At 44.6% G+C, this 13,691-nt stretch overlaps 1 protein-coding gene across 2 annotated transcripts in view; it reads right to left on the reverse strand.

Annotated features, from left to right (window-relative positions):
• Positions 1 to 13,691, reverse strand: part of LOC105703178 — a 95,342-nt gene that overhangs the window by 62,188 nt on the left and 19,463 nt on the right. For both annotated transcript variants that reach the window (XM_012431349.2, XM_023432442.1), the window contains exon 2: positions 1,974 to 2,226. In XM_012431349.2, the coding sequence (XP_012286772.1) occupies positions 1,974 to 2,204 (231 nt within the window). In that variant the 5' untranslated portion in view covers positions 2,205 to 2,226. The remainder of the gene's footprint in view (positions 1 to 1,973; positions 2,227 to 13,691) is intronic.

Raw genomic sequence — 13,691 nt, forward strand, 5'->3', positions numbered from 1 at the left:
ATAAGTATTTCTCATGGTCATTTCCATGATTTCTCAGATTACCTATCTATTAGAGGGATAACGGAGGGATTGTTTCGAGACCCGGATGCAACTTTCATCGAATTCCCGATGAAATTTTGTAGAAGGCCCAAGGTCCGAAACCCATTGTGAGCTACAGGGGTGATTTATTAATAGGAAAACGTCTAATTAGTGGGCCACTGCTCCTTGAATTACGAGCCAGGACTCCGCCGCAATTTAGTCCCCATACGGCAGAGAGGCTTCCCTGAGGGCACTGGGAAGGAAGAGGGATCTTTACACGACCGTGCCAGAGATCCCGAAGGATTAGGTGCGAGGAGGTCCTTGACGTGTTCCGTCGCTTAGTCGCATGAATATTTACCACTTGACAATATGACTTTCAGGGCCGGGGCCCTGAGTGTCTCGTGTCCTCTCATGGCCCAGGGTGTGGGTGCATCCGACGGCTAAATATTTAACAGGACGACGGGACGCGAGGAAAATGGCCAAAAAGTCCCACAACAGCCTTGCAATTTAAGGATCCACCGTACCATAACTCAGAAACTGAATGTAGAAAAAAAGGCGGGATGAAAAATCAAGTGCCGATGCGGCAAGGAAACCGCGGGCGCCTAAAAATACCGCTCCATAAATATTACCTGCACGCCTCCAAGGATGCAGGCGTGGGTGCATCCTGCGGTTAAGTGTTTAATAACGAGGTGACGGGAAGAAAGAGCGATGGAAAAATATTAGGAGGTAAACGTCAAATCGGACGAGCCTCATAACGCGTTAATCATTTGCAGAAATCCGGGAAGGGTGGTAAAGGGCGTTATTTGTGGGGGCCTAATACCTCGAGGAGGCTATCAGATAATTCACTTATCTCTTAACAAGGTTCATCATCGAATCAACTTACAGCCCTACGTATGACGAGGTACAACCTGCGGTAGAATATTCAAGCAATCCACGTTAAGACCTTCCCGTTTCGGTGACAAAATTTAAGCAAATCGTTTCAATTTAGAGCACCACGTGGTTTGCTTATCGGCGATGCAGGAACCGCAAGTGCGCTTATCGCGGGTCCGCACCACGTACCCTACCGAGACCTGAATTATTCCGTGTCCGGTGGTGCCCAAAAGTGCATGCAAGCCCGAGCCACGCCTGCACGGCGGGATGCACCTATGCAGGCGCCCTCTCGAGCTCGCTGCATTCGCTCGATCGGGTCTATCTCGGTTTTCTCGGCTTTTAGGGCAGAACTGGGATTTTGGACTCGGTCTCGCGTACTCGTGAATTCGCGATAGCCGGAGAGAGCAATTTGGATTCACCGAGAGGACAAAACCGGCGTGTACTCTCTCTCTCGATGAAACCGGTTCGTCAATGCAGCACGCCCTGGAGTAAGTTTCCCGATAATAATGTCGTTCGGTGCCCGTCCTGTCCCGGGTGGAGGCGCTCTAAAATGCAAAACGCTCCAACAAAATGAATCGAAACCAGTCTGGATAGCGATTTCACGTAAATCGAGAGGTACCGAAGAAACTGCCCCTGGAACGAGTGATCCAGGAAAATAGGCGATATTTCATTGATTTCCCCATTTTTAAGAGAAATGTCAACTAAGGCGATAACGCCTGTTCGGCCGGTAATGGTGTCTCGTAATTAGAATAACTTTTGGATTATCTAAACGCGTTTCCTAAAAAACCTATCGTAGATCAAGGTAATCAGAACTGTCGAAGGAAGCACTCGCTTGAAAAATATTCGGGTCAAGTGCCCCAAACCCGGTCCAAGTATCGAAACATGAATCTAAGGGTTTCGAGTAAACTGGAACTTAAACGACTCATCCGTGAATGGAAACTTATCGATCGACTTCTCTAATTTTACCGAACAATTTTTCCAGCAGTTTCTAGCAATGGAATTTTTTTCGTCTCGACAATGCTTCGGTAAGATGATTCTTGGATTATCGGAATAGAAATTTTTTGATCGATTTTTGGATTACTCACTTGTACGGCGCTGTTCAGGAAGCAATTGTTCTGTCCCGGACCGTTAAGAAGGCCCTTGGTGCTGGTGAAGCTGGTATTGTGGTCCCTGTTTGGGGTTTTTTGTCCACCCTGTAGCTGCTGCCTGTCGTTCTGTTTCCCGTGGATCAGGTGGTTATGGGATTGCAGATATCCGGAATAATCCACGGTGTCCTGAGAGACAGCCTGCTGCTGTAAGCCCATGGTGGAGGCCATCCCGAGGCTACGTCAGGAACATCTGGGAACACCCCAAGTAATCTCATTTAAACCAAACATTACACCAAGAGACTTTTTCCCACGATGTCCGAAATTATGCGCATACAATCTCCAGAATTTCTTTCAGAAATCGAATCGTTACCGCCCAATTAGAAACCCTTCCATGAAATATGGAAGAGTCTGCGGCCGCACATCCTGAGTTATCGCGCTGACGGTAACGAAAGCGCGCTATTATCACATGGCCCGAAGTGTCTGGTTCGTAACGCGATAGAAAGGAGATATGTTTACGAGGACCTCGCCTCTCGTGGAGCTAGCAATCCCGCGATAACAGGGCCTGAAAAATGGCCCGTTGAAAGGACGGAGGATCTGCTCCTGCTCCTTCGAAAACCTCGGTTTAGCAGTCCCGAGAATACACAGCCCAAAAGGAACCACCCACACGTATAAATGTGCCAACGACGCCTCTTGGAGAAATTCCAAGCCCCTCAAAAAATATCCAACACTTTCCCCGTTAGGATATTTGCAGCGATAAACCCTTTTTTTTTAAAACAAATAATGCGCTCCGCGAAGCTGCCTTAATAAATAGCCAGGTTTCTTCTGGAGCGATTCCGGGAGCTGATTTTCTCCGCACGGGAGCCAGTGGCCTATCGTGGATTTTACAACGAATTAAACGAAATCCTGCTAGCGTAATGACCACGGCAATTAGGAAAATTGCGGTGATCGACCGCGTAGAAAGTGTCGGAGGTGGAAAGGAGCACCCTGGAATAGGACCGATCGTACAGCCCGTCTAAAGGCGGCAGGAACACGAAGCCTTGCACCTGAATAATGCGTACACGCGATAATTCGTCAGGCATTATGCAGTTACGAGGGCAGCCTTAAGTGCGCCGACCAGTGCTTTTCCGCTCCTTTCTCGCCTCCTGCTGACGGAGGCTGAATCGTTGCCACGATCCTTGGACCTCCTTTCGGGCCCGACGTTGCCTCGGCCAACCGTGGAAGGATTAATTGTCCTTTCATGGACACGCAGGACACGTTGCTTTCCGCGAGACGCAGCTTGGGATTACAAGGCAGGAAGGGTAAATGTTCCAATTGCCAATGGCCGCTCTCGATACTACTTTCGCCTCGTACCTCCGACAATGAAATTGAACAGTGGGCTCGTTATCACTCCACCCCTCGTGTACCGATCGAGCAAACGTTCGAATCGACTTATCGTGTCGTAAAGATTCTGCAGGGCAGTCTTTCCGAATTTTTCTACGCACACAGGGAAATTATTCACAGTCGTGATAAACAATGTTACTTCCCCCGACAAATGAGAAACACTTGAATGCGAGCCGACAGAATTTTCTTGCGGAATAATTTACGGAAATCTTTCCCCACAATCCTGAGATAAATGCGTCAGACCGGTAACTTAATTTATTTCATGTAATTTATAAGAGCAACACAAAGTAGATTCACGGTTGTGGTATTCTTTAATGGCGACAACAAACTGGGCATGGCTCTTTTGATCGAGGAGGAAGCAAGATATCGTTTTGCGGTAACGTTTAAAAAACTTCCTCATACTTTTCCAGCTACTCCTTGAATGTCAATTATACAATTGTTCGAGTAAACTCACTAACAATGACCGATAAACGCACACATTTTCTCGTTTCACTGATGCATTATCGTACGCGGTAGAATAAAAATTACAATATACTCTACCGAATTTATCGGTTAAGATTTTTAAATTATATTTCACTCCCCGTAATTTTGCTGTAAAAAAGATCCGACTTTAATTAGAAACGTTTCCTAATATTTGATTAAAGTACCTCGGAAAATAATGAGAAAATTAAGCTGTATCTGTTTAAGCTTAAAGCGTTATCTCGCCATGGCTCATATGTCGATCGATCGAACTAACGATCGAACACCAATCGGAGTCGACACATTGACGGCAATGATCGAGCAATTGGGCGTTCTTTGTGGGCCCATTGTTGCCGATCGAACAAGGAAGCGACTCGATTTTCGATGATCGACAAGATTCAACGACCTTTTGCGCAGTGTGCCCATAAAGGATCTACGGATCGTTCTATTGATCGAGGCGAGGGTGGACACGGGGGATGACGAGTGACGCGAGTATCATTGGAGACAATGGTATCGGTCAATGGAGCGAAATACAATACCCCATCGCCGATCGTTAAATTCCTGGGGGAATTCCTTGGGGTCATCTCGAACAACGACGTAAATCACAATAGAGGGTGATTTCGTTGCAAAGGCATTAAAAAGTGGCGATAAAAAGCGTAACGAAAAATAAAAATAAGAATAAAAATAATTTAAAAACGAGGTTTAACGTCCCCTTACCGGCATAGAGCAATTTTTCAACGCCCCTTAATTTATCTCACGAACGTTGTCTAAGGTCCCTGAAGACGGCACCGGCAAGCCGCAAGAAACTTGCACGATCGTTTGTTCTTTTTTCTTGGGAAGCGCTCCGCCCTTTACATCTACAGAGGATGCGTCCTCCCGTCCCCTGCACCCCCCCGAAAACTAATCTAATCCCTCTGCTGAATATGTTGCAGCCAAGGCAGCATAATTTATCTTAGGATAGGTTATGTTTACCACCACCTACCTCCTCTACCCTAAATTAAGAATAAAAAATCGTGAAATTACCCCGAAAAAAGAAGGGGAATCAGAACCCCTTCGAGAAAAATCTCTTCCTTGTTAGCGAGATGAAAAATAAGTCCTTTGACGACCGATCACTTAGGCTGTATTTTAGGGAAAATGCCTTGCCTAATTTTTTTTTCGTAAGGGTAACATTTCCAAGTATCGTTACTAGACATGTGAGCGCCGTGAAAATGTTCATCCTCGTTGATTTACCGTCAGTCGAGGTCATTAAATGTTCCTAAATGTTCCCTAGGCTCGTTTGACATTCCGCTCCGTAGGATGTCCTATAAACGACCCGGTCGTTAGCAATTGCGCTCCCTCCAAGGATCAATATCCTGGTCGAAACGAGCAGTAATCCTAACGTCGCCGTTGGAACAATTTCGCGTAGAAAACGCCGAAGGAGGATCTCCTGAAGGATCTGCCGGAGGATCTGGCAGGGACGACCTCGTAATCTCGGCTCTCTTAGCGCCTTAACCCTTTTACACCCTGAAGGATCGTCTAAAATGTTAACACGCGCCGGGAATGTTTATTGGAATTTTTATTAAAGCGGTATTCTAAGTAACAGGCTGTTAAATATATATCTCCGGCCCTTTTCCCTAACAAGCGGTCGAGACTATCGTCGCAGGACCTTCGACTACGGATGCAAAAAGAGTTCATCCTTTTATCCTTCAAGGAAATACCAAGAGTCCTTCGGATGCCACTAAAGACCGTCAGGAGTCATATATTTGCAGGCAATATATTTCGACGGCGGATCATATTCTTACAAAATAAAATGCAAACCACATCAACTCGTTCAGCATCATGGCGTCGTTTTACAATTATTTGCCCAAGGTATCGGAAAAGCACTGAAAACCTTTCCTCGAGGAATTATGGGTCATCGTAAAAATGGAGCAACTTTTTTTACAACCGCGAATCAGGCCGTAATGGTGCACGGAGGTGTAATGGCGGACTTCGGAAGAAAAACTGAGGAATAGTGAAAGATTTCGAGGAGCTCGGACCTAAATGGGTCCTCCTCCACAATGGTGGACGATGGTCTTTCCATTCGAGAAACGCTTAAATCGTCCTGCACGATCGCGATCTACGTGTTAGGCCTGGCAATGTAACGAGCCGTGTATCGTTTGGAATAACAATGTAACAACATATTTACAATCACCTCCTAGCGAACCGAAGGTACAGTTTCCCTCCAATTGTCTTCAATGTCTTCAACCAATTGACATCCCCATTTCGTGCCAACGAAATACGCGGATGGGCTATTCCTTTGACAAGTCCAAATATTTTCCCAATCCCGAATATCCTTCACCGGGGTGTGAAAAGAACCGGAAACTCGATTTTACAATAAACATTCTCTTAATTTCACTATTTGCCTACTTGACTTCACGTCATTTTATGTCAACTGATCCTAGCACGACAATTGCAGGCTCAAATTGGTTGAAAAATTAAAAGGTTACAGAATTTAAAAGAAAAACGGAATCCGAAAGAGGACAACCTGTACGTTTCCTCGCTTAATAATGCATGCAGGCGTTTTCCTGATTGGAAATAAGAGAAAAAAAAAATTGCGTTACGTTATTATCACCGTTCCTGGAAGTTCTCTTGGCAGGAGGAACTAGCTGGGTAGAAACGTGCGTGGTCTTGTAAACTTTTGCTCCATGGGTGAGTTATTTCCAGCCTCGTTCTCAGGGGAGTACTCGACGCTCGAGACGTCTGGCGTCGTCTATGAAAGCGACTCCAAATCCGACCTAGCTGTCAATTCTGCTATGAAATTCTGCGTAAACGCAGCTGCGATTATTCCCGGGGAAAAAGACGAAAGTCGCGATTTAGAAGACGAACGTCATCTCCCTCTCGGGCCGAGATCTCGAGAGTACTCTTTCGACTTCATTAAATTCCCTCGCTTTTCTCTTTCTACGTTCGTCCACGAGTCGAGGAATTGCTAAAAGGCCCGTACACATTGGCGCGCTCGTTAAATCGTCTCAAATGATTAACGGCTGAAAAAGTCTCATCCTGCCTCCAAAGGAAATAAAAAAAAAAAGAAAGAGAGAGCCATGACCAAGAGGTGCGGAGGAAAGAAGCGCGCGGTTCGGAAATACCTCCTTACCGTTTTCGCGCTTTTCTTTCCTCTCTTTACACCGAGTGGACGATAACGCACCGTCAACGGCCAAGAAACTCATAACATCGCGTAATACCGCCGAATGATATATATATATGGCACGTCGTATACTCTAAGAAAAAAGAAACAGGTGTTAAATCGCACTTGAGTACGGCACCAATTGCGCCGTGGAGAAACACTCACATTGAATTATCGAGGAAAAGTATTGTAGAAATTGTGAAAATAAAACTTGAGTACGAGAAAATTGTCGCTTTTATTCCGACTGTTATGCCGAGTTACGTGATTCTGAGAATCTATGCCAATGATAATGTAAAAGAAAAAAAAACGTACTGTCGACATATTAGAAATTCAGGAACTCATTTTCGATGAAATCGTCTACAGATCTTTCATCCAGGGATTCTCTTAACTGTTAAATCGGTGCATAAGTAATGTTACACTGGAAGGTACATAAGAAATAGTAAAGCGGTACATTAATTATGTACCAACTCGATGAAATATTTAATTTATATATAAAGTTCTAATTGGTCCGTCATAACGTTTTCATATTTCTTTTTCCTTTTGAGTCGACCTCTCGGCTCGGTTATTCGAGGGGTTAAAAGTGCTTACACAATAAGACCGAGCTTCATGGAACGACCTGAAATGATTTATACGGTTCGGTCAAGGCAGATCCGCAATGCGGCTCTCTCGGTGCTGTCGTCGTACTTGAGGCGTACAGCGGATAAGTAATTACGTACGTTTGAGCCGTAGTTTGGCTACGCCAGCGAATTTCTGTCTTTTTCTTGATCCGCTGGCGCTACTTGGAAAAAGAGATTTGGCTGACATCCTTGGCGAGCCTAGAAAGCTCTTTTTCCGCATCTTAATATCACCTCTCTATACACATAAGAGCCTCATCCGGAATAAAAAAGAAGTCCGCAATGCCTGAAATAAATCGATTTCCCCCCTTTCGAGCCAAAGACTACAAGAATGTGAAAAATCATGCTCCAAATCGAATTCCTTTGAAATAGAAACATAATTAAACGCCACGCGCAAAGATGTTCACCCGGATACTGTGCAATGGTTGTAACAAACTAAACGCAGGATAAATAAACTACAACTCCAAACATAACGAAAACGATTCGATCGAACTCGAAATTACAAGAATTAAACGCAGGAACCATTGTTTTTTTTCTTTTTTTAATTTGACAAACATTCTCAAAAAATTACAATAAATTGCACGCTTTCTAGGAGCTCTCTTTCTCTACATTTGAAATCAATATAAGATGTACTTTGACAAAAATAGTGTAAGGCTACTTCTCGAGTAGCTTCAAGTAATCATCCGATTGCATACCTAAGAGTAATTCAGGATATGGTATTTCCTCTAGCTTAGATGTAGCTTTAAAGGACTAAAGAGAAAAAAAAAAGATCTCAGCTAACGAAGGTTGGGAAATCGTCGGAACACTTTTGCGCGGTGAAAAAAAAATAAAGTAGCCGCGTCCACGAGATTTCTACCTCGCAAGTTTATTCGCGACTTGCGGCCGAAGAGAGAAAGAAAGAGAGAGAGAGACGGGCTTTAAACCTTTACGAGCGTCCTACGTTTTGAGTTTACGACTTGTAGGAGCGTCTTCGAGGTTCCTCTTCGGCATCTATTTGGTGGCGGGTTGCGCACCGCTGTAAATTAATTGCCGCATCGCCGCCCGTAAATGAACGGAAATCTCCGGAGTTTCGTGATTTTCTTTTCGAAGACCCGCTGGGAAAAGAGCTCTCCATTGCGCGTCCGCGCCTCAACTCCGAGACTCGTGACAAATTGTCCGAAAAAGTGTTCCTTAATGTTCCATTTCGAAAGGTCCTTTCAAGACGAACTAATTTTCCCCGCCCTCAAATGGGTGTCATTGTCGTACGGATGATTTTTAAAAAGTATAACATTCTTTCTCGGACAGGCCCGAGTAGACACAAGAAGCCTCTAAGCCCCGCAATTAGTTATGTAATTGGACATATGTATGTTATACGCTGCAGTTCCCCGAGTCTCATGGAATGGCAGTCGACTGGAACAATGCTCGTGGGAGCGAGAAAAAAGTGAGGATAATAGCACAACGACCGTGCCGTAAAAAAGTCAGTCAACGTTTCCTTTTTTTAACGATTTTATCGTAAAAGCTGCACTAGTAAAAATTCCGTTAGCCCCGTTTCTCGTCCGTGCGTCGCTCCGACGCGAAACCCATTTTCGGATATTGCATTAATAAGCGATGACGTCAGACCGATTTAATTCGCGTGATAATTCCCGATAACGACAAACACGGCTGATCGATCGATACGGTACCGAGGGATAAATTTCTTTTACGGTTAAATTTGGTAAAAATGATGGCGGGTAGGTCGAGACCATTTCAAGGCCTAGGTAGAAAATCTTAATCGCAAACGGTATCGGCCCATTTTCAACGTTTTTATCCCGCGAATTTTAAGTCACGATGTCGCGATATCTCGAGGGCTGCAAATAACGCCGAAAGAGAAGAAACCAGGAATAATCGCGACGGAATATTCATGAGGACTCGGGGCGAAGGAACCTCACGAAGGTCTTTCCCTGACGCTTCCACCAAGGTGTCGGAAGGCGTCACACGTCACGATTCTCGTCATTTGCATGGTAAACGTTCCCTGAACGATCGCCCCATGAGAAAACGGGAAATACACGGAAGCAAGATATTCGAAAGAGCCAACATTCCACAGAATTTGTATATCATTTGAAAGATGTCCTGGGTTTCCTTCGACCACGTCGAGCATCGGCTAGGGCTGCGCCGCGAAATTCAAAATGGAGGGGAGATAGGAATATTTCTTTACCTTTAACTCACTTCGAGGAGTCAAGAACGACCCTTTTGCCGTGTACTTTCTGCCCTCGTCCGTAATACCAAGCCGAGCTTTGGGTCAATTTTAATTTTCATATTAATATTACAATTAATTCGCGTAGTCGATCGATTCCTCGAGCTTTACGGCAACATCGGCGGTCTCGTCGCGAAAGCAGCCTTACCGCGAGGAGAAGAGACCCGAAGGAGGAGTTCGGTTTAATTTTAGAGGATTCAATGTCGCAATGTCGCAACGATATAGATATGGCCGCGAGTCGCCGCGACATCGACCTAACTTAAAACTGGAGCGTCTAAATCTACATACAAGCTAAAGGAGGCTGCACCAAGCTTTGGACGGCGATGCAAGTACCCGGATCCTCGCAATAACATCGACGGGATCCTGCGGAGCAAGGATCAAAGAACTTCGAATTGAAGTGTAAATAAAATGAAGTCAAAAAAAAGTAGTCCGTCAAAATGAAAAACTCCCTCCCTTCATGTCTCGATCGCGTCTGATCTCCCTTTTTTAAATCACCCTAACCCTTCCGGAGGACTTTAGAAGCCTCCAATTTCACGGGAATCGGCATCGGGATTTCCCCGGGAAGGAGATCGGAAAGTTCTCAGCCACAGGAGTGATGGACGCGTTAAGACGATCTCCGAAGTTGGGTCGAGTCGAGTCCCTGTCCCAGGACTCGAAGGACTCTCTTGAGGACTCCGGTCGACCCCTGAAAGTTCACGTTCCTTCGGGCTCCGTAGGGAAGAACCAAGAGGGCAAGGGGTCGGCTGGTCGCGGCAGCCATTAAAATTTCAACCCAAGGAACCCACCCTGGTGCGCGGTTCCTCGGAAAGAGGTTAACCCATTTCGACGTCCCGTGGGGTCGCGGCACCTGTAACCAGAGTCCGCCGATTTTATGCTCTCGTTAAATCGGGTCTCGCTCGGTGTCAACGGATCTCCCATCGACGAGCCGTCCAATTCGACTCGATGTTACCAAGATCGATCGATCGATCCTTCCAACCGCCGATTCGAATGTTTCCAATCCGACGTTCTGGAGGTACCAGGAATCCGGTTGGATCACCTTCAGGGACTCCACCGATGTCCCTGGCGAACGAGATTTGGAAATATTCCATGACCAACGTAGATATATCGAGTTGGTCCATAAGTTCCATGGTAAAGGTACAAACATTTACTTTTGGCATGGAAACGAGTCAATTGATCATGTTTCCCCCGGCATAGTTGATCCCTCCTTGTCACCTTCTTGACAGTTATAATTAAGTAAATAGGTTGACAGGTTGTAAAGGGCGCTTTAATCAAAGTTAGTTCAAAAGAGAATGAAGAGAAAATATTTCCTTCTTTCGTCGTTTTTGAAGGTGCCTTAAGAAACATTTAAGATAAGAAATATTTCAAAGTGCTTCCAAATTGAGGACTTGTGGAGACTGGAAATGTCTGATTGTTTTAAACGGTGTACATGATTCCAGGGGAACGGTGAGACGGAAGTAATATTATTATATTAATACTATTAAGGTGATTTTAGAAACTAGAAAAGATGATTTAAGAACGGCTGGGTTAACCTGGAATCCAGTTTGAGGCACAAACAAAACTGACAGGCTTATTGGAATGTTTCTGTGATGTAGACATTTGTTTAATGTTGAGTTTTGTTTGTTAGACGCGTTTCGCAGTTATCACCTATTAGCCCCCCTCCGTGCCGTTATCACCAAATCAAATTCCCTGCAAACAATTTTCCCGCAAACTTTTGGAGCGTTGGTACGACATTATGTTGGACTCTGCGAGACTCGGAAAGTGGTACGAAAAATTGGTAACGAAGAATTGAGTGGTCGGTGCCCATCGATTAGGCGATAAGGCCTCGAAACCGGCAATCAGGGCACGACTACTGGCTAGGACCAGTTCCGAAAAACTTGCCCCTCGGGGCCGCGGCACTCTTCGTTTCTTGCCATTCGTGCGCTCCGACGATCCGAGTGCAAGAACACGAAGCTGCAATTACGGCCAGCCGGGCACCCTCGCCTGCAGATGCAGCTGGCGATGCTCCTGCGAGCCCGGAGGAAAAAAACAATTGCCCCGTGTCACCATTAACCCGTAAACAGCCCGATGCTAAATCCGCCGTTAAAATCATGGACCATTGGACGAATTGAATAATTTTCAAAATTAACCCTTAGTATGCACACCTTCGTACCTAACCATTTATGTTATTCATGTTGTGTTATTTATATTATTCACGCTGTTACTTATGTTATTCATGTTGTGTTATTTATGTTATTCATGTTATGAAAGTATACCAAGAAGTCAAGATATTTATAAAACTTTTTCCCAACATGGACACATCGAATAATTTGAAACTTTAACACCTGATTATGGGGGTCCTGATGAAGATCTTGAAAACCGCGAAATTTCATTTTTCAAAGATAAATTTTTTTTTTCGGTCATTGAAAAATCGTAAATTTCAAGACCTTCATTAGGACCTCCATTATCACCTGTTAAAATGTCAAATTATTCGGTACATCCGATTATTCGAGTTTACTTTAGTTAAGTAGTTGTTCTTTGAATTAACGAGATATTTCTTTGGTACCATTCAAAGTAATATTTCTCTTGTTCGACGATATTTCTTTCTCAGAGTAGGCAACGCATCGTTACCTATTTGTTCACGAATAACTACAGAAATGTCCTTTTCGGCATCCGAGCGAGTTTTGGGCGAACTCTAAACCGTTGTATCTCGCATTACGTCGTAATACCGTTGGGGTTAATAGACCCGGGTTCGCGATTAAAGTAAGGACGCAAATTGGCTTCGCTATTGTAGAACTTGCCTCCAGCAGCAATTTCGCCAACTCTTGCAAGGCAGAGAGAGGAAAAAAAAAGAATCTCAAAGCAGGACATGCTAATAACTCACAGATGATTAAACAAACACGCGGCGTACATGGCGAGGATAACTTATATTTAGAATATTTTCTTTGCACGTTACAAAACGAAATGAGTCACGCAACGTGTGTGCATCGCTTGTCGCACGTTTCACCGCGGTGCAGTTTGCGGCCATTCCGTCACGGATGCAGCGAAATCGACCGTCCTTGGGGAATATTTTCAAAACGATACAAAAAGGCCGCAGTTCCAGGAGGTCAAAGTTTTGGAAATTTTTCGACCAACCAGAACATATCCGGAATCACTGGCCACAGGAATTTCAATATTTTTTACTCCTCCATCGCTGCATGCGGACGGCTTTGCCGATGTAACCAGGAAACGTTATCAACAACACGGTATGAGAGTACACCGAGCACCTGCGGTGTACACACCCCCCTTCCTATCGGGTTACGGACGCTGATTTGCGCGACGATTTATGCATCTCAGAGCTGTATCTAAAGAATCCCCAAAGCGACCTGGTTCGGCCCCCTTCGGGATGAAAGTCATTCCACGAATACAATTATAACGAGACCGTTTAGCATACGCCCCAGAAAAAGTCGAATTCAACCGAAAATACATTCCGAGGATTTCGTAACAAATCTGCAACCCGGAAAAATATGAACGCGCCAAATCTATGTGTATTCCCGAGCGCGTCGCCAAAGGCCCCTTGATTTTTCTTTCAATTATTTTCCATCCTTAAGGGGTTACACCACTTTGACGCACCCAAAAATTACGGTTTTTCAAGAATTTCTTTTTAAGAGTTAAAACGTTTTTATCCAAATTAAAGTACGGTAAGGTATTATACTACTATTAAACTCGCTCACTGCGAAAATCGGTGATCGTGCGGTGGGCAGGTATATAGGTGTAAACGCGTTTTTCTTAAAACTGCATTTTAAAAATCGGTGGGCACTCTAGCTCCGCCAATTTTCAATCAATCGTCTTGATTCTTTTTTTATTTTAGTCGTGATATGTTTATCTAGCGACATACGTATGGTTTTTTCAATGTATTGATATTCGCATTTTTTATGCAACATTAATTAACGAAA

This window comes from Orussus abietinus, unplaced genomic scaffold (genome assembly GCF_000612105.2).
Source record: "Orussus abietinus isolate OABI.00-Male unplaced genomic scaffold, Oabi_2.0 scaffold305, whole genome shotgun sequence".
Lineage (NCBI taxonomy): Eukaryota > Metazoa > Arthropoda > Insecta > Hymenoptera > Orussidae > Orussus > Orussus abietinus.